This window comes from Myiozetetes cayanensis, unplaced genomic scaffold, assembly GCF_022539395.1.
Source record: "Myiozetetes cayanensis isolate MyiCay16 unplaced genomic scaffold, myiCay2020 scf5-8, whole genome shotgun sequence".
In the NCBI taxonomy this organism is placed as follows: domain Eukaryota; kingdom Metazoa; phylum Chordata; class Aves; order Passeriformes; family Tyrannidae; genus Myiozetetes; species Myiozetetes cayanensis.
In genome coordinates this window covers 106,738,671-106,760,376 of record NW_026087742.1, presented here as the reverse complement: position 1 = coordinate 106,760,376, position 21,706 = coordinate 106,738,671, and the positions used below count along the sequence as shown (strand labels likewise).

Here is a 21,706-nt window from a genome sequence, read left to right as displayed (position 1 = left end):
TTTATTAAAATAATTTAGTGTTAATATAACCTAGAATTATTATAGCATGGGTATATTGTTTTCATTCTCAGATGATACTGTGGATAGTGATTGCATGTCATAATAGTGAACTGTAAATGGCACTGGTTTGATTCTGCCTTGTCTTCTCTAAACACCAAAAACTGTACTTAGTTACATACTGTTGGTACTTTAATATTAAAGTTTTAGAATCACAGAACATCTTTAGTTGTAAGGATCCCACAAGGATCATTAAAGTCCAATTTCTGACCCTGCACAGGACAACCCCAGAACCACTCCTTGTTCCTAAGAGTGTTGTCAAAACACTTCTTGAAGTCAGAGAGGCTTAGTGGTGCCACCACTTCCCTGGAAAGCCTGTTCCTGTGTCCAACCACCCTCTGGGTGAGGAACCTTTTCTAATATGCAACCTAAACCTCCCCTGACATAGTTTCAGGCCATTCCCTCAGGTCCTGTCACTGGAGACAGAGGGATCAATGTCTGCCCCTCTGCTTCCCCTTGTGGGGAAGCTTTAAACCACAATGAGGTCTCCCCTCAGTCTCCTCTTCTCCAGGCTGAACAAACCAAGTGCCCTCAGTTACTCCTCATTCAGCTTCCCCTCAAGGCCCTTCACCATCTTTGTTGCCCTTCTTTGGACATCTTCTAATAGCTCAATGTCTTTTTCATATTGTAGTGCCCAAAACTGCACACAGAACTCAAGGTGAGGCTGCACAAGTGCAGAGCAGAGAGGGACATTCACCATTCTACTTTTAGAAACTTGGAAGTAAGCAGACATTATACATTATCCATTATCCATAGAAAGCAAAAAGGAGCCTGATTTTTACTTAAGTGTGCCTCTTCCCTGTGCGATGTTTCTTGATAGAAGAACATGGAATTTTTTTTACCCTGAGCCACTTTGGTGGAATCTAGTTCAGAATAGTACTGAATGCCCTCAGCATCCATCAGGCAGAGAAGCTGAGCATGTTAAAAAACTTACAACTTCATGCTTCTGCTTTCTAATTTTGTATGGATTAGATGTCTAGTAAACCAACCATAACCTTTCTTAAATATTTCAGTAGAGGAAAAAAAATTAAACAAAGATTTGTGGATTTTTGTTTGTTTCTGTTTGTAACAAGTCTATGAAACAGTGACACATCTTCAGAAAAAGAAGTAATGCTTCCTGAATTACTTGCTTCCTGCATCTCTATCCTTAATTTCTTCCTGGGTCCCACTCCTTATCCTGAAATTCCTCTGTTCTCAACACATACTTCTTTCAGATTTGATACAGTTATTTCAATATTATGTCTGGTTGAAAATATGAGAAGAGTAAACTTGAAGTCAGTTTTGTCCAGCAAAGAGTACCTAGTGTCTATAAAAGTTGATTTTTATTTCTAAGCCTTAAAGTTTTAAAACAGCCTGTTTGTCTTCCCTTAAAAGATCAGTATGTAGAGATGCATGCTTTTCACTGAAAGTAAACTTTCTAATAAACATGTTGATTATTATTTTGAAACTGTGATGCTGTTCTGAGAAAAATGTTAAATATGCAATGAACATCAGTTCCTGAAAGTCTTACTATGTTTATAATATGAACTACTTTGAAGCAAGTTGATGAATTTAGTAATCAGAAATGAAATTATGGGAATATGTAAATCAAATATCCCTTGAGTAGCAACACTGGCAGGCTTAGGAAAGCGTTTGAATTAATAAAAGATCAGACCTCAATGCTATAATTATGCTCTGAAGAAGGAACAAGATGGATACACAGGCTAAGTCTATTAGATACTGAGAAAAATAAAGTGTAACAGGGATCGTGAAACACTCCAGTGGTTGTTGTAGGGAGTAAAGCCAGTCTACCTAAATTAATATAACTCAGCTGGGATAAAAACCCTCTCCTCAGCACTAAAAGAGCTAAAGCAACAGCTCTTAGGAATCCAGAGTTGGTGCAGATATGAAAGGCAAAGAAAGAACCAGCAGATCTAGATAGAGGTAGAATGAAGACGACATGATAGCTGCTCACAGATTGGTTGTTTTGTCGTCTTTCCCTCACCATTGACATTCTTCCACCACTTCATCTTGTTCACAGGCTTGAGGCAAATGCTGCCTTAAGGGAGGGAGGAGGAGGAAAAGCAGAATGTGGACGATTAATTCTGACTGCCAAAATTCTCTAGTAAATTATTTGCTAGGTATTTTTGAGTCTGTTTTAAATTCAGGACAGTTGACCTTATGCTGTATTATACTTCTAGCACTAGAAAGGGAAGTAACTTTGTTGCTGTAATCAGACTTCTTCGTTCTCTTCTTGAAACCTGAGTAATTCTGCTGGCTAGGTTTGTTTGGTTCTGGTGTTAACCTAAGTGAAATTTCAGGCAATACTTTAGTTTTGTCTCCCTTATCTCACTGAACCAATACTCATGGTTTGTTCCTATTGTTGTAATGCAAGGCCATAATGCAATGATGTATAACAGGTAAATCATTAAGCTGGGCTGTGAATGGAACCGAACACCATTTTACTTGCTTTGCACTCAGAGCTGTATGTAAACAGTTGCAAGCCTAAACTGATTCACCCCCTTGCCTACCACAGTAATTTCCCACTGGGGAGCCACTGTTGTAGACTGGATACTGCTCAGGTTCCATTGGAAAGCAAATTCAAGTTTTCTAGGTTTTGATGCATGGGAGGTATAGAGAAAATAACTTGGGTTATGCAAGGGTCTGGATAGTTCTGTAAGAATCAGGAAAAGTTGTGAAATCATAAAAGTGTAGTAACTATCTGTTTTTAACTGAGGAAAAGTAAATTTGTTTAAATATGCCAGAAAAAATTAAGAACTACATTCACACTGAGTTGGAATAAAATCACTTATTTAGCTAAAAAAAAGTTGTCATGATATTAGGGTAAATCCATCAGTATTACTGATGTCCTTGAAAACTTAAGACTAAGCTATGTTTAAAGAAACTAGGCCATGTTGTTATTTTTAATATACTGGGACCTATTATGTGAGTAGTTTGATTTGTGATAGGTGGAAAGAGATTGAATATGGAGCAATTTTTCTTATCGTTGACATTGTTTGCTCAGTTATAGCTTTGCAGAGCAGGTAAAATATCAAAAAGTTGCAAATATCAGAAATTGCAAATGAACATGGTATCAAATCAGTCCATAGTCACAACTTTGCACTATTGTGTGTAGAGGGAAATGGAAAAGTTTTTTGACAGAGGCTTGTCTTTACATTTCAATGCTACATCAATATGGAAATTAATATATTTCAGTGGCATGCATCTGTGTTGCAAAATCAGGGTGTAGGTTTTTGGACTCAAAGTTCAATTTTATGTGTTTAACCTGAAGCATTATAGTTAGTATGCAGCAGCAGTAGAGTTTTTGCAGAAAAAATATCTCTTCTTTCTCCCTGCAGTATTTCCAAATCAGTTCTAAAATTAAATTGAATTAATATACTAATAAGAAACAACTGTGTAATTTAGGTTAGAAACACAAAGTAGACCTCTGGTCATGAACTTTACAGTTTAATACTGAAATGACTTTTCATCACAATTTTGTGTCACATTAGAAAGGGACACGAAATGAGAATTTAAAGGAATATGACCTATTTTAACAATTATATCTCACTGGAAAAAATGGGAAAGTGATGTTCCTTTTTTTTTTTTAATTTTTACTAATCTGGTGAATATTTTTATAAAACCACAAGCAGTTTGATTGCAAAGTTTCAGCATCTGAACACATATACTGTTTATCTAAGCTGTTTTTAAGAAAGTGACTAAATTACCAAGGTCAGCTGTCCTTTGAACCAATAATGTATCTTTTCTTTCAATGCCTCGAAGTCCCAGGGTGTTTTTGTGGTTGGCTGATGTTGGTTGGACACTAGTTTCTCAACCAAAGCTGCTCTGTTACTCCCCTCCTTGGCTGGACAAGGGGGAAGAAAATATGACAAAGGGCTCATGGATCAAGATAAGGACAGGGAGAGATCACTTACCAGTTACCATCATGGCTAAAGCACACTCAGATTGAGTAAATAATTGGATTTATCACTAATCAAATTAGAACAGGGTAATGAGAAGCAAATCCAAATCTTAAAACACCTTCCTTCCATGCTTCCCTTCTTCCTAGGCTTAACTTCACTGATGAGTTCTCTACATCCTCATCTCCAGCTGTGCAAGTGGATGGGCAGTGGGGGCTGTGACTAGTGCACCACACGTTGTCTATGCTGCTCCTTTCTCCTCAAAGGGAGGACTCCTCAAACTGTTTCTCTGCTCCAGCGTGGGATCAGTCCCACAGGGTGTAGTTCTGCACAGACTGCTCTGGTGTGGGTCCCTTCCATGGGTTGCAATTCTTCCAGAAAAGACTGCTCCAGCACGGTTCCCCTGTGGGGACACAAGTGCTGTGAGCAAACCTGCTCCATCATGGGCTCCTCCCTCCATGGGGTCACAAGTCCTGGAGCAGGAACCTACTCCAGCACTGACTTCCCACAGGGTCACAGACTCTTTTTGGGCATCCACCTGCTTGGGCGTGGGGTCCTACACATGTTGCAGGTGATCTCTGCTCCCCCATGGACCTCCATGGGCTGCAGGGGCAGAGCTGCAGGGGAATCTCTGCTCTGATACCTGGAACATATCCTTCCACTCCTTCTGCACTGACCTTGGTGTTTGCAGGGCTCTTGCTCTCACGTGTTCTCACTTCATTCTCCCACTGCAATTGCACAGGGTTTTGTTCCCCTTCTTACCAAAGTTATTCCAGAGGTGCTCCCACTGTAGCTGATGGCTTGGCCTTGGCCAGAAGTGGGTCCATCTTGGAGCCAACTGGCACTGACTTTCTCAGACATGGGTGAAGCTTCTGGCAGCTTCACACAGAAGCCACCCTGTAGAGCCCTCTCTATCAAAACCTTGCCTTGAAAACCCAAAACAACTTTGCAACTTTTTGTCCAGGCAAGGGTAAAGGAAAGCAAAGACAGATTTTTGAAATGTCTTTGGGCAGGGGTAGGAGGCAGCTTTTAGACCCATAGCACTTGCATTCAGAAGGTCTTCAAGAGTCAGCATCGAGTCATTCAAAGCTCCAAGCTGGATCATTCTGAGGAGCTAGGAAATTGAGATGAAGTTGATAAATATGTTCAAAATACTTTCACTGCAGTAGGTATATGTGAGGGAAAATTTTGGTTTGCAAGCCTTGACTTCCTCTTTCCTTTTGTATTCTTTTTTTGTATCTTTCCCTTCCCTGTGAATTTAAAGGTATGAGAAATTTCCGTTAGAGGAAGAGAAAAATTCAAGTTAACCTTTTGGTATTACAATGAGTGGGGAATCATATCTTCTCACAAACCAGCTTGTCACCTTGGTGAAATTCATAGTAGTAAGTCTTAGTGGGTGATATGTGCCTCTCAAGAGCTAACTATGCAGAGAAATTCATTCAGGGAAATTCAATAAGAAGAACTGGAGATGCGTTTGGAATTATATTTGATAGTGGTATAGACAGCAGTGACAAGCATATGGAATTACTGTAGCAAGCTGAGGTGTGAAATTACTAGGCCATTAAAGTATAGCAGACTAGTGCTTTTTGAAGGACAGCAGCTTAGACTGAAGAATTTAAATAGGTTAAATAATAAAATTTCAGCTTTAATGACTTGCCTTATGAAGAATGAATTTGTCACTTTCTAGATGGAAGAGGTGCAGTCAAGGGATAAAATCTGAAAGATATTAAAACTTTCAAAAAAATCTAGGACTAACTGATTAGAAGCTTTCAGCAGAGTATGAGAAGTTGTGTATCGCCATTTAATTTTTTTAACTTTACAGTTGTGGAGTAACATTTTACCAAATTTTGTTGTGTATAATATCAGTCATGAACAGTTAATAATGCATCTGGGGCAATTATGGACATCATGTCTTCTTAATTAAACAGCATCAAAATATAGGGAAAAAATATAGAGAGCAGGTTGAAATAGTAGTTTCCTAAGACTCTCCAACAAAACAGTTTGCATACCAAATCAAGCAATTTTTTTTAATATTCTTTATAAGCTATTTATATAAACTGAGGCTTAAGCCACAAATTTATAATTTTATTCAAAGTGAGAATGAAATCTCCTCATAATTTTAGAGTATTTATTGTTTAGCTCAGAAAACAGGTCTGTGACAATTCTCTTTTCCTTTGGTTTCTCTTGTGCAACTGATATACAAAACGAGTAATACTGCCTACATGAACCTAGGTCTGCTTTACGGGAGAATCTGTCCAGAGCCTTACTGTCACCTCTTTCTGCTGCTCTTGAACAGAGTTGATAGTAATATTCAATCCATAATAATGTCTATAATTTATGCTAAGAATAAACCACTTTGCTTTAAATTATTGTCAACTCCTTAAAAAAATTGCCTTCCTTCTTTACTGTTTTTTCACTGCTTCCATCTATATCATCTGTCCTAACTTTCCATAATTCACAATAAAAACACAATAATGTAATGCACAAAAAGCAGTGAAGATGGCACAGCTGTTTATCACAAAACAGCTAGAAAGCAACATATACTCTTTGTTGATTGTTTTAATCCTACCAAAGTGTTAGTGATGTGTCTCCAGATTAAATCATTGGGATTTAACTGCCTAGAAAATTAATTTCTTCCTTATTTCTAATAGAATCTTGAACAGAGGTACATACTCTTAATGGGTAAATTCATTCTGGTAACCAAATGCTATCAAATTGTTTTGGGGATAGTTTTCCACCAAATGTTTTCACAGTTCTCTGATTTATGTTATTGCATCTGGGTAGACACTTATGTCAACTGTATGGCTTTATACAATTGAAGACAGAAGACATTTTTTTGTAAATGACTGAAGAATAGCACATTAACATTGAATTTAAGACTACAGGTTTTTGAAAGTGGTGCATAGTACCTTTACATGCTTTTCTGGATCTTTACATTACCCCACGTGAAGGAAAGGCAACACATTATTTTTCTCTTAAAACATTTTGTAACCACTATTTTTTTCTGACAGAAATTAGCTTGTTTGTGGTATTTCTTAGTCTTGCTGCAGGGCTTTTCCATAACAGTAAATTATTGTTAAGTTCCTTTATCTACCACAATGAAAAGAGGAAAGTGATCCTAAGATTACTCAAAGAATAGTGTCTCATTTTGTTTAATGGTAAAATGCTATTTCTGTCAATGACAAGAGTAAATGAGATTGCAGAAAGGGTTGTCTGATATATGTTCAAGTTAACTAAGAAATAACAAATAAGGCAAAATTATGCCATTCAGGTAGCCTCTTGTGTAAGTGGGTAAGGCTTCTGATGAATGTTTAATTTACATAGTATGGAAAAAGCAAACGGATTTACTTCAAATCCTCATCCACTCAAATTTTATGTTTTCTTTTTGCTGTTTTAATTTATATCAAGAATCTTTCTGAACAAATATATTCTCTTTTTGTCATGAGCATTGTGAAAGGCATCAGAAAAAAAGATGGCAATTAGGAATGGAATGATGTAACATACTTGAAATTGCTTGGTGAGTTCTTTAATCAATTATATAAGTTACTTCTTCTTATATACAAAAGGTTGAATCATAGTTCCCTTGCAATGAGCAGGGATATTTTCCACTAGATCAGGTCACCAGGAGCCCTGTCCAGCCTGACCTTGAATGATTCCAAAGGTGGGTCATCTACCACTTCTCTGGACAACCTGTATTCCAGTATTTCACCACTATCATTGTGGAAAATTCTTTCTTATATCTGTATGGTGAGATCTTTTCTAAGGTGTTTTTTGGTTTTATTTTTGTTTGGTTTTTTTAGTATTATATAAACATATAATTTTAATTAAATTTGTTTGCACACTCTGTTCATAAAGTGATTAGAAACTGCATAATTGCAAGTATAAGTATCTTCAATGGCCTTCTGAGTAAGCTGGGAATCCAAAGGGCAATGTGTCCTTTTGTTTGCCATTTCTGTATGAAGAGGTGAGACGCCAAGTGAAACTACAAGAAACATTTGTTGTTAATATTCCTTTTGTAGAACCATAAACCTTTGGGCCATGGAAGGAAAGGTTGTGCAGGCTCCCAGCACCTTACTCTCATGCAGGTGTGTGGTAAGGATAGAGGGGAAGTTAATAGGAAACCGTAGGTTAAAAGGAAACTATAAGTGCTGACAAATTTGAGATACTGTATGGAAGTTGTGAAAAGCATCTTTGTGGTTAATAGCTCTGGGATGAGTGTGTGAAAATGTGACTTTGAGCAAAACAGTTAAAAACCCTTTTGTTAAATTCAAAATGGTTTTTTTTTTAAAAATAAATGTCCTCATGGGAGGCTGTGCTTTGTACAGTACCCCCTATCAACAAAAACTTTTTTCATGGGCGTGGAATCGAGAGGAACTTCATCAGAACATGTGTTTCTGTTTAATCATGTGAAAAGTGTCCAATGCCTAGAGTACTTGTAAAAAAATAGTCTCAAATTGGGTTCTTTATGATGATCTGAAATGTAGATGGCCAGAAGCCTTCTCTTACAGCCTTCCCTTACATTCTGGTGGAAGTTCACACTTCTCCTTCTTATGCATCCTTTGCAAGGTTCCCATTTCAGCATTAGAGATCTTAAGTTCCAAGACCATCTCTGTGTATGAGCTAGCTATTTTCTTTTTTATTTTCTAAGTAAAACCTATTATATAATTTCATGGGATAAATGAGAAAATTACCTCGTTTAATTTTTTGCCAATTGAAATAAGTGTGAAAATCATGTACTTGTTGCTTGTGTGTGTGTGTCTGTATGTGTCTGTGTGTGTGAATGTTGGGGGAAGAAGAAAAACTAATTTAAGATGCTGTGAACACAGGAAAAAGGCTCAGAGTACTTAAATGGGCTTTTAATTAGCATTTCAGTTTATAATAGTATACTGAGTGATCATTATTTGTGTCATTTAGAAAAGCTGATGCAGAGATAACAACTAAATTCCAATAAGTTTGCTTCTAAAAACTTTGGAGTTTCAGAAGTAGAATTTCCCTTCTTTGTTCTCCTAGCCTTGATCATCTATTCTAAATGAATGGTCCTTTTAAATATAAGTAGAAACTTTGTTATAATTTATTTTTTTCAGTAAAAGTAGTTGTACTGGTTTGGGATTTTAACTTCAAAAGGTGCATGCAATAGCACAAAGGTTTCAAATACCTTTCTGGAAATAAGGCACTTACTGCAATATATTTTTCCTCAAACTATACGTTGTAACAATTTACCCATGTAATAGTCCCCTCTGCACATTGCAAAGGCACTAGTGCTAAAATCAGTGTAAAATACAGTGAATATGTACAAAAACTAGGTATTCCTTTTAAGCTGGGCATTACCAAAACTGAAGTGGGTAGTGAAAAGGCCAATTCAGACTCACAAGGGTAGACAACATCTGAATTTAGGCAAACTACCTGACCATTACTGCTGTTTATTGCTAATAGTGAAATCATGTACCTGAAAATAACTGTTGGACCAGGTACTATTGTATTAGTGTTATTAGTGTGCATCACAGAAAGAAAATAAAATCTGATACCTCAAAGGAAGAAGATTTTATGTGTCTTCTCTGGGTCTTAAAACATCTTGCAGTTTCTGCTACAATGGTATCTTAAAACCTTACATGTTCCACAGGCAAAGCAAAGTGTGCTGGGACATTGTGGGCCAGCAGGTGCTTGATGCGACGTGACTGGACTGTCACATAGCTTGCCAGGATCCTGCAGAAAAATGGTTCTCATCTTATCAAGACATAATAAAACAGTATCCAGATTACTGCCATGTTATGCTCATCACTGCTACTTCTTATTCTGAAACTGTGGGACATGAAAGTAGTTTGGAAAAAACGTCCAACATCAACAGACCAGTTTTTACTGAGAGGAATGTAAGGAAGGAATAAATTTGCAGGGGGTTCTCCTCTGTAACAACCTGAAAGAAACTTCCAGGTTTTTCTTTTCTTTTCAAACAGAAAGTGTAGTAAGAATAAGCTAAATCTCAGCACAGTAAACCTTTACCTCAGCTATGACTCCTATCCAGAACTGTGGGTAAATGCCACTGCAACCTACTGACATTGATCTCTGTGTCCCAGGGTCTGTTGCTGTTCAAGCTGTCCATGTAAAATCTGTGCTAAAGCTGAGAAAGGGCATGCAACTGATTCCATGCAGTTTAGTGAATTAATAGCTGGCAACTGAGTTTTGATTGTGTTAGAACAAAGTGATTTCCAGAGTGGTTCAGTTTGTGAACTTCAATCATAACCTCATGACTGAAGATATACATCAGAAAAAGCATGAGAAGTAGTTATGCTTATCTTTTGCCTTCCTGGAAAGTGGTTAACTGTTTCATGGACAAATTTTATTTAATGTTAATATGCAGATTTACTAACATGCTGTGCAATTTATGTTATGCATTTAGAAAGAGAAAACAAGTATATAATACTTTTGTAGAGTATGATAGGCTGAAGTGTTTGGTTTCTTCCAGAAAAGATAGATTCAGCATTTTACTGAAGGCACTTGCATGTTTGTGGGATTCAGACACACTTCCTGAAATTGTGAAAAACTATCATAAGTATGAATACCACAGTGGAGATTTTTGATGCGTTTTTCAGTTTCTGTTTATTTTAGCAGTAAACCATTGAAAATGATTTTACACTTGCCTGGTTGCAAATTTTGAGTAATTGAAGGAAAAAATACTCATGCTCTATTGATGATTAAAAATATGAAAATATTTATTTATTTATTTATTTATTTATTTATTTATAAATACAAACTTTCTTAAGCAGGCAGGCAGTGTTAAAATCTAAGCTACAAATTCAGAACATGGTTATAAATGTGAGGCAAGATAACTACAGGGATAAATTTTTTTAATCATAAAAGATGTAGAAAAATGTATCCCTGTGCATTTAGTAAAACTTGAGAATGGTCCATTTTGGTTATTTGTAGTAGTTTTTCATTCTGTTGTGTAAGTAGAAATATTGTACCACTTTTCCTTGGAAAAAAGTTCCCCCGGTCCTGTTAAAAAAACAAGAAAAACAAACAAAACCGACCAAACTAACCAACAAAACAAAATCAACCTCCCCCCCCCAAAAAAAACCAAACCAAAACAAAAGCAAACAAATAAACAAACCCCACAAAGAACCACAAAACAAAAACCAAAACAAAAAAATCCAAAACAAAAATTTCCAAAGTGAATGGATTATTAGGCTTGTTGCAAGTGGAGAAAAATATGTTCTTTAATGGAATCAGAAGTATTTCAAACAGTCTCTGCTTTCCTGACATTCCTCATTTCAGTTGATAGCTAATAGGGACTCCACACACTGTGCTGTTCAAACCTGACAATGCTTTGTAGGCTATTAAGTAAATGTGGTGTATTCCTTTGGGTATGTAGAAATATATTTGTTCACAAGTTTTACTTATTAATTGATGTGCAGAGTATTACTGCAATGATCTCAAGTAGACAAGAATACAGGAGGGGATAAAAGGCTGCAGAGGTACTGAAAGGTACTTGTTACAAAATCATGAGATGTCTTTCTGTCTACTTATCTTTGGATTTTTCATTTGGAATTCAGAGAAGAGCAAAAACTTTCACCTCTTTCCATCTGGCCAATATGTGATGAAGCATTTTTTCATGAATACGTATATGTACTGTGTATTTTACAGGAGCTTCAGGATGGCATTGGGCGACAGCAAACTGTTGTCAAAACACTGAATGTAACTGGTGAAGAGATTATTGAGCAGTCATCAACAGCAGATGCTAAAGTGCTGAAGGAACAACTGGCAAGTTTGAATACCCGGTGGCAGGAAATCTGCAAACAGCTGGTAGAGAAAAAAAAGAGGTAGGTTAAAAGGGAGCAAAAAAGCAAAAATATTCTGGTTATTTTTAGTTATTTTAGATTTGATTCTTGCTTAATAGTTCAAAGGAGCTCTCAACTTCGAGCGTTCTCAACTTCTAGAGGTGTCGTATATAAGGAATTAACAATAATTAAATTTTGCATCCACCGTAATTTATGTTTTGTTTTGTTTTGTTTTCTTTGCTATCTACTCCTGTCAGTGACCCCCCACTCCCTTCCCAACTCCACATTTTTATAATTTCACTCTTACTGTTTAAAAAAACTCCACAAACTAGCATACGTTATTGCTTGATTTAAAAATAGGACAGATTGGAGCTTCATTTACAGAATTTACAATTGACTTATAACCTTTCTATTTGATTGTATGTCATTAAAATAGATCTCTGTAGTACTAATAATACATTAGCTAATTGATACAGTTAATCCTAATCCAATTCACTTATCATAGTTAATGCCATTAACATCTACATTTCATAGGCTGGATAAAAATAATGGCTTGCTCAATTTAATGTTATTTATAATCACTTTCACATCAATTTATTTTTCTCATTCAGTCATAGGAAGCTGGAGCGTTTGAGTTACAGATAATGCAAAAATGGCTTTACATCCTTAAAAAGAAGATTTCTAATTAAAAAAAAAAAGTTGCTGTTTGAACCAGGTTTTATAAAAGCATGTGTTCTTTACCTAGACGCTAGGCCTAACTGGATATGCCATTCTGCTTTAAAATACAGTAGAAAAGAGAGGTAGAGCTTTCTTCATCCATGTTTATTTTTTTTTAAATAGCAGAATATTCCTTATAGAGGTCCATTAATGAGTGCTAGAGATCGATTAGAAGAACTGGTAGTGTGCAACAAATTTTGTTAATTCTGGTGTGTCATGTACCATTTTTCTGTTCAGAGCCATGGAGGGGCAAAAGCTGTGAAAATGTTTACTAGTGTCATAAAGGTTTGTCCTGAATGGTTATTACTGAGCTTAATCATGATCAAACATTCATTTGGGACATGTTGGGCATTGGAACAGGCTGCCCAGGGAAGTGGTTGAGTTACAATAGAATCATAGAATATTTAAGTTGGAAGGCGCCTCAAAGATGGTCTAATCCACACCTCCCTGCCATGGATAGGGCATTTTCCACAAGATCAAGTTTCTCAGAGTCCCATCCAGCTTGGCTTTCAACAGTTCTGGCAATGAGGAATTCACAACCTCTCTGGGCAACCTGTTTCAGTGCCTCACCACTCAGAAGTAAATAATTTCTTCCTAATATCTAATCAAATCTTCCCTGCTTCAATTAAGGCAGTTCTCTCTTGTCCTATCACTACATGCCCTTGTGAAAAGTCCCTTTCCAGCCTTTCTGTAAGCCTTCTTTAGGTGCCAGAAGGTACTATAAGGTCTCCCCAGAGGTATTTAAATGTAGATATGGTACTAAAAGACATGGTTTGGTTGTGGACTTGTCAGTACTGGGTTAATGGTTGAACCAAATGACTTTACAGGTCTTTCCAACCTAAGTGATTCTGTGATTCTGTGTTAGGGAAGGAAATGCAACAGGTAATCTACAGCTGTCAGAAGGTTCAGGGATGCCTTAAATAATTCTCTCCACTGTATTTCCAGTTGTTTAATGGTACTGCAGCTTGTTACCCAAGGGAGTCCTTGGCCTTTACTTGTCACACTAAAAGCTGTTCTTTTGTACATTGGAAACCCATCTGTGTTTCTAAGCATTAACTTATTATGTAAGTGCTAGCACTTAAAAACAATAACACAGGGTTTTAATAGCCCTGTAAAGTTCTTCGGCAACACAAAAGAAAGAGATCAATGGTTGAGCTTTGTCTGAGACTATAAAATGTGTTCCAGTTGTGGTTAAGATTGGTATTGTATGGTCCTTCATTTTTCAGTAGGAATGTCTATCTGAATGCTCTTTTGGCTCAATGCAGCGTTAGCAGGATTACATGGCACATTCAATATTTTAAGGAAGCCTATGATCTGTTAAGAGGGAATAGTACAGTTATGTTCCCTAGATGAGCAGAAACACTTGCACATGTGTTCCTCCTTTTGGTCTGTTTAGTATGCTGACTGATTGGTTTGTTTTCCTTTGGAGTGGCAACTTGTATAACCTTGGTTAGTGAACTTTGTGTGAATAAATGTATTGTACCGGAAGGAATACTGGTAAGTGTTGTGTGAAACTGGTGTAAATATTCCGGGTCTACTTTAGTAATATTTGTGCATCAGGATGGAGGAGTTTATGCTTCTATTCGTCACCCAGTCTTCCTGACTGTGTCAGAGCCAGAGAACGCTTTTTGATTCTAGGTCTTGAAAACAAATCCTACCCTCAGCTTAGCTGCTGCCTCACAGTATGTTTGTTTTCTTTGTGGGTTTTGTTTGTTTGTTTCGATTTTTTCATCTTTGTACTTTCACAGACTAGATTTTAAAAGGAAAGAAACCTCTTTGACAGGAATAAGTGGTGTTTTCTAGCCAGTTCTCAATTATTGATGATCCTGGGCATGAAAAGACCATAGGCTTATTAGCTGCACAGTCTTTATATAGCCATGGTGTCATGGGATTTTCATATCTCTTATGTTTGACATCTTTTAGTTTTTCATTAGTTGTCCTAATTGAGTTTGGGGTACAGCCAGGTTATCTCTTTTTAGGACTTGAAACCTGTGTCATCCAAAGTGCTTTAATTTATGATTTAGATCAAAGCATGATCAAAGCACACAGGGCAAGTTGAAGGAAGTGACCTCTATTTGCAGTCCGAAAGAGCCCATATAGTCACAGCATTGCCCAATGCATGTGTTTGCACCATGTCAAATTTATTTTAGTATCTTAGTAGAATATAAATTACAATAAATGTGGGTCAAATAGCCTATGATGCCCTTTTTCAGAATAGATTTAATAGACTATTAAAAAAACAAAAACAAAGCAAACCCAACTGCTATGTCAGAATGCTTATATTCTGGATCATGTAAGTTTTAATAGTCTTATAATATTTGCCTATCTTTCCTAAAAATAAGATATTCATAGTTAAAAGAATTTTATTATTATGAAGAGGGTTCTAAGATTTTTTTAAAGTCAATTTTGAGAATGAGAAAATGGAACTATAATGGAAGAACGTGTTTTAAGGGAGAGAAAACTGGGAATAATATATTTTCATTTAATAATTTCAAAGAAAAATAAAATAGTTTTAGAAACTTAACATTTCTAACATTTAGAACCCTCTTCAATACAGAAAATAAAACTGTCTCAAAATGTTTATTATGTTTTATGTTTTATTTTTTTTTGTAGTCAGTACATTGTGATCTGCTTTCAAAGCTGTTTCTCAGTAGCTCAGAGGAGTAGTGATCTATTATTTTTTTTTGGGTCAGAAGATCTCAGGATAAAGAAAGGGGAAAAAAATTAGCAATTGAATGGATTGCAGAAATGAAATCTGACTGATTTCAGATTAAATGTAATGTTGCTAAGGATTATTTAAACAACAAGGAAATTTTAAATACTGTAAACTCTGTTTTTGCTCTTTGCTTACCAAGATGAAAGAAATTGATTTTTATAGTCCCATTTACAGTTGGGGCATCAACACTCCATTTTGGACATCTTTCTAAAGCCCATAGCCCATATTTTCAAGAATTTAAAGATCCATTGTGGGGTGGAGGGGGGGAGATTACAGGAGTAACAGAAAGCAATACAGAGTATTTTTGGAAGGTGCATGAATGTAAGAATTTAGGTGAAGACAGGAGGTGGATGGTGACATTTCCAAGGATGCCGATGACATTAAGCCTCAGGTAGTGAAATGCTGAGTTGATAGTGGGAACTCCAAAACTGAGCAGATGGGCAGATGATCTTCATCAGAAACAAATGTGAAGCAATGAATATATTTTAGACAAACTGATCATACCATGCTGAGATGATGCTGAGCTTGTTACAACTCCTGAAAGTGATCATGGCTTTGTCACTGACAGTGTTTTCAGGCACAGGATGGAGTGGCTGCATCAGTAAGGGTATTATGAAAAAAACAAAACAAAAGTGTTGTTTTGCTGATATCTAATGTTGTGGTGTGCTCAAGGTGGTCACTGTGAGCAGATCTCTCTGCATGCCAAAGGAACTTACAGAAAGCACAGATGAAGGGGGACAGCTAAAATGACCCAAGGTTTAGAGTAGCTACACTGTGTGGAGAGACTAAGAAGCTGGAGATCTTCAGTCTGGACAGAAATTTCATGAGGGATATACCTCAGGAGAGATCTCAGAAGGTTACAAAGTCGAAGTGATGGGTGAACTGAATGTGGAACATGTTATTCACCTAATTCTTCAGTGCCAGAAGTAAAAGTTACTTGTTGAAAGAGTAAGAGATAGTAAAATGGAGTTAAGATTTACATTATAGTTTCTGAATGTCTATAGTATGCTGGCCAGAGAAGGTTGTGAAGTAAATTATTATGACTCAGCTCTATTTAAAGTTCTTAATCTGATGGCAATGGATCCTGGGAGAGTATGAAGTGAATGGAGTAAAGAAAGTGTCCAGTATTCTGTGTTCCCCTTAATTCCATCTCCTGTTAGCAATGTTGGTGGCACTCTGTTGGGGTAGCTTTTCTCACACACTCAGGCATTTGTCAGGTTCTGATGTACTGATTATATTTGGAGTAGGGGAGAAGGAATTCTGCAAAATTGCTTTGTCAGTTTTTCTGAGATTGCTCTGTTAAATCGTCTGCTATTTATTCTGCATGAGAACATAATATTATCACTGCGTTGATAAAGAACCCTGTAAATTTAAAATATTTCCTGTAACCACCATGAACCCTGTGTTTGGTTGACTTGAAAGGGGAAAATTGATATGGGATATAATTCCAAGTTTCAACATGTTAATACAATCTTCATAAATAATTTGGAATAAATATTAAACTAACTGGATGATAAAAACTATAAACCAGATCAAAACCCATGATATTCTATAAATAACTGAAAGTGATCATAAATTCATTAGACACTAATATTAATCTCAGTGATAAAATGGCAGATTTAATGAATGAGAATTATTTGGACCACAAAGGTCAACCTAATTAAAAACAGGAAAACAAAGCTAAATCTCAAAACAATTTGAGGAATGTGTACTGCTCTTCAGTAAAAAGAAGCTTGTTTTAAGTTTTAAAAGGTTGAATGTGGATCCCAGGCAAAGCACAATCTTAAAATTGACTTTGAATCTCCTACCTTTGGTGCTAAAGATCAAGAGGTTATGCTTGAGTTATGTTTGTGTAGGATGCTATCTTTCACTTGCCTTTATCTAAGAGTTTCAAAACTGTAGAAGTTTGAATTCGGTGTTTAAAGGTTCTCTATCTTGCAGTCTAATCTATCCAGCCAAGAATTAGGTGAGAATGTGATTTTAGCACATCTAGTCATTTTATCTTCCTGCTAACTTTGAAATAGACCAGGCAGTTGAATAAGGTGGAACTTGATTGAAAGTCTGATACACTGATAGTTAGCAAATTGGGAATTTAATTGAAGTTTTGTTAACATTTTGCTGCAAGTGACATGTTTTGGAGAAGTCTGTACTCTGGAACAGTGTTACCCAAACTGAAATGTGGACTTCAGAGACCAGAGGAAGTCTCAATGACCCTTTGAATAGATGCTACTAATCCTTGACCAAAGATGAAAAAAAGGAGTGTCTGTTTCTCTCCCTCTTCATACTCCAGCAATCATTTTTAATACAGAATCTTCTAAACTACAGCAGCAGAAGTTGTCTCTGCCTTTATGTGCCCTGAGACACATCAGACCATGTCATGCTGTGCATGTCTGCACTGAGACACACCACTGGGACAGCTGAGTTTTGGATGACTTAAGAATGCAGTGGCTTGCCATATCCCCAAATCCCTGTGTGCCCTTGACTGCCTGAGTGGCAGCAGCCCAGGGCTGTGGCAGCAGAGAGGGGCTGCTCCTTCACTCCCACTGCAGGAACACAGGGCCAGGCAGAGCCAGTCAGGGGAATGTACATAGAAGGAGAAGCAACATCTCAAATATGAGCTTGATAAGGGGAGCACTCATAAATGAGGCTGTTGACAGCCTCGTAACGGTAGTGCTGGCTGGTCTTATTTTTCACCTTTGTTAAAAATTTCTTGTGCAATTTTTGAAAACAGATGCCTGGGAATTAGATTCCTTCACTGCTTCAGAAGTAATCAGTTTGGAGTTTTTTATTCATCACGATCCTGACATTTGTTAAAATTGGGTTCAGTTGAATGGAAGAGAATTTTTCATTATTTTAGCTGCAAATACATTTACACTTTTAATGAGTTTGAACCTGCAGACTGCCTGTTCAGATCTCTACTCAAGCGAGTTTGAAGTAATTATGGAGAGAATGACAGAACAAAGGCTGTTTACCAGAATACTTCCAAATACTTTCCTGAATGTAAAAACACAAGCTTTCTGTTCTAAATAAAACTAATAGTTATAAAGTAAATATAGTTTTTAGTATTTTTTATACTGCATCTTCTTGAAAGTATTCTTTTTTTTTCCATAGCGCATTAGCTAAAAGTGATTGGTTTCCTTCACCTGAACACTCAGTATATTGAAGGCTGTGATTAGTTTCTAGTTGCAATTGAAAACTATTTTAGGAAGGAGAGATTTCATGACAGTTAAGTCAATACATATATTTTTTCTTTCCAGAATATAATCAGCTACATATTGAATTTTTCTGAATTTTCTTTTTTTCACTGTTCAGATTTCTTATAATGAATGACTAGAAAAGAATCACTGGTATAAATTGGTATTTACAAGAAGTTTAGCTAAACTTCTTACTGTGTAGTATTTACATCTAAATTCAAATTTTCTAAAATTTATGTGGTACTTTTCATTCAATTATTTAAAGTTCCTTACCTTAATGAATCATATTTGCGCATTCTTTAGAGAAAGAATGGAAATTAATTTTTTCTCAGTAAACATTTTCTCTAAATTGTTGTTACTGTTTTTGTTTGTTAATATTTTGATGACCTCTTATATTCTCAGTGACATCTGCTAAGCACATTAATTCCTAATCTTAGAAATACAATAAATACAAGATCGACAGCTGAACGTTAAAAAATAAAAAGACATCAAAATACTATTGGACATGCATATGGGAATATGAGTCACAAGTGCAGATCTGTCCTACTCCTATGATTGCATATTTTATTTCTACAGCTGACATCTCCCAAATAGATTCAGCATCACTTATGTGCAGTTACAAACTCTAAACATCTCATGTGTTTCACAAACTATTTACGGGTTGCTATGGTATTGGTACCACATTGTTGACTATGGAGAAAATACGTGAGCTGCAATATGCATTTCATGTGGTTTCTAGACAGTGCAAATGAAGCTTACTCAAAACAGGCCGTGAATGTTTACATAATAGTTAACAAATATAACTAAGAATTAATTATAGTTTAAAAAAAATTAATTTTCCAGGGTATTTTGTGGACTGCCATAAAAATTTGATATTGATTCAGTTTAATGATGGTAGGAAAACTTATGCCTGATCAATGAAATATCATATATACAAAATGCTTAGGAAAAACAATGAATTTACTACTTAGTGTTAAATACTGAATATTAATACATTTGCTTCCAGAGGTATAATTTATATAAGATTCATATAAACAGCTATGCAGAATAGTTGACCAAGGGACACTGTGAATTTAGAAACCCAAACAGAAATCTGCCATGTCTTAATATGAAAATATATACTTCTCTGCTATAGTTCGAGAATTTTCCATCAAACAAGATGGGTTATATTTCAGTGTTAATGAAAGAAACCTTTCACTGACAGAGAAGCAGTTTCAAAGCTCTTTGGGAACTTTAGACTGGTTTATAAGGATAAGACAGTAGTATATAACAACATGCAGACCCATGCTGGAGGTGAATCTGCTTGGCTCCATAGGGCCAGCTGCTGAAATGAAATCTTATTCCTCAGTTACCTGCTTCTCAACAAGACATACTCCCAGCTGCTTTCTTGAGAGCAGCTCTGTCGACGTTCGAGTCACCTGGTGGCTCATGTTCTGTACTCCATTTTTTTTAGGCTTAGATTTGGAAGACCACAGTCCCTAAATAACAATTAACTGTTAATTTTTTCATTGCCACCATGAATTTAAACACCTAGAAATTACATGTGTCTGTTGTTCCAAATGTAATTATGGTGATGGAAATCAGCTTGTTCAAAAGGTGTAGTCAGTCATTGAGTTAAAACTTTTAATTTGATTACCTGCTTCAGCTAACACAGGGTGCTTTATTTTACTGTCTTGCATAATATGACACTTGTCGTGCAGGATGTTATTTATAATAAAAGTAACATTCTAGCAGGTCAGAAACGAATTGTAATATAAATTATAAAGTGCACCTGCATTTCTCGTTAATTGCAATGGACCTTTTAATTGCTACACTGCATACTGTTCCTGACTAGAATAAAGAAGTAGATCTTTATGGAATACTTTTTATTTCTGAACTCTGAAACCTTCTATGTATATGTGTATACATAGATATGAATTATGGGTGGAGGGTGTAGACATGTATTTGTATAAAACATCTCTAAAAGAATTCCTGGAAAGTCTTAGGCAAAAAACATCCCTATAATACTGAGCAACATTTAAATTAGTCATCAAAGTTAAAAAACTAAAAATAAAAATCTTCATGATAGGAAAATTTTTAATGTTTTAAGGGTTGCAGCTGAATTCATAAGGGTGATAAAACTGACAGTGTACTTAAGATGAAAAAGGAATCTTGCCAATTGCTATCTCTTCTAGGAGACAAGAAATCTCTTTGATTTCTCGTTCAAAATACTATGCAGCTCAATAATTTTGCTCACGGGGGTATTGAGTTGAATGCTATGTCTCTTCTGTGCCAGAATTAACGTATTTAAACTTGTATCTTTCTCAGATACATCCTTAGGGTACCATCACATAATGTCTCCACTGAGCTATGCACTTTACAAATGAGTAGAAACGAGGAAATTAAAAAAATGAAGCTGTTCCTGAGAGCTTAGGTCTCAGGGAACCTGGCCAGGTTGAGGAACAGAGGTTTTATTATGTGGTTCACAGTGTAACACTGGATGATGATTCGCAGTCTTCCATAACTGGAGCAGAAAAAGACACTGCCTCAGAAAGATCTGAAGTTATGCTTCTGCTTTTAGGATTACAGGGAGTTAGTTTTTCTTTATATTTAGAATCTGTCTCAATTTCACATGAAAAAATTAGCTCGTTTTAGATAACCTATTTTGGCTTGAAACGAGCATTTGACCTCTTTGACATAAACATTTTTCAGTGAAGAACACTGTAATAAATGTAATGCTATAAAGATGGTTTCTTCTCTACATGTCCTGTACAACCAAAATGGGTAAGTCTGTGCATCAGGAAGGTCCAGAATTTCTGGCTGCATAACAGTACTTTGTTAGCGATTCAGAGACTGGTACGTAGAAATATTAGTACAAGAAATACGGGAGTCCAGCTGCATCAGGACTTCTTGTCGATCTGGTTGTGCTTCCAGAAATCCTGGACAACAAACTCCCTGAAAACAGTCATTCAGAATTCCATTAAGAAAATCTAAGACAAAACCAAGAAAGTAGAACTGTTAATTTTTTTGCTATTTATGGTGTTCACTTTTTTTATGTATTCGTTTATGTAAATGTAAGTATATGTGTGCATGTATGGGTATAACTATATTTTATATATAAAGACAAAAAATTTTGGAGGATTATATTTTCACAGTAAGTATCATCTCTTTTCTTGAAAGAACAATTTGGCACCAGTAGCTTGTGTTTGTTTAATTCTAGGCAGTTATGGAAGAGTAACTTGTTTATGAGCTTAAAAAAAAAAGCACAGTGGTGGGCTCATATGTCTAGTAAATATTAGAATATACTATTTTAAGAACAAAAGCAAATAAATCTGCTGATTTAAAATCTGTTCTAGATCTAAAGCAGGAACT

General features: G+C 36.0%; 1 protein-coding gene across 11 annotated transcripts in view; it reads left to right on the top strand.

The window, feature by feature from the left end:
* Positions 1-21,706, top strand: part of DMD (dystrophin) — a 1,047,400-nt gene that overhangs the window by 644,141 nt on the left and 381,553 nt on the right. For all 11 annotated transcript variants that reach the window (XM_050333288.1, XM_050333286.1, XM_050333290.1 and 8 more), the window contains one exon: positions 11,595-11,770. In XM_050333288.1, coding sequence (XP_050189245.1) covers positions 11,595-11,770 — 176 coding nt within the window. The remainder of the gene's footprint in view (positions 1-11,594; positions 11,771-21,706) is intronic.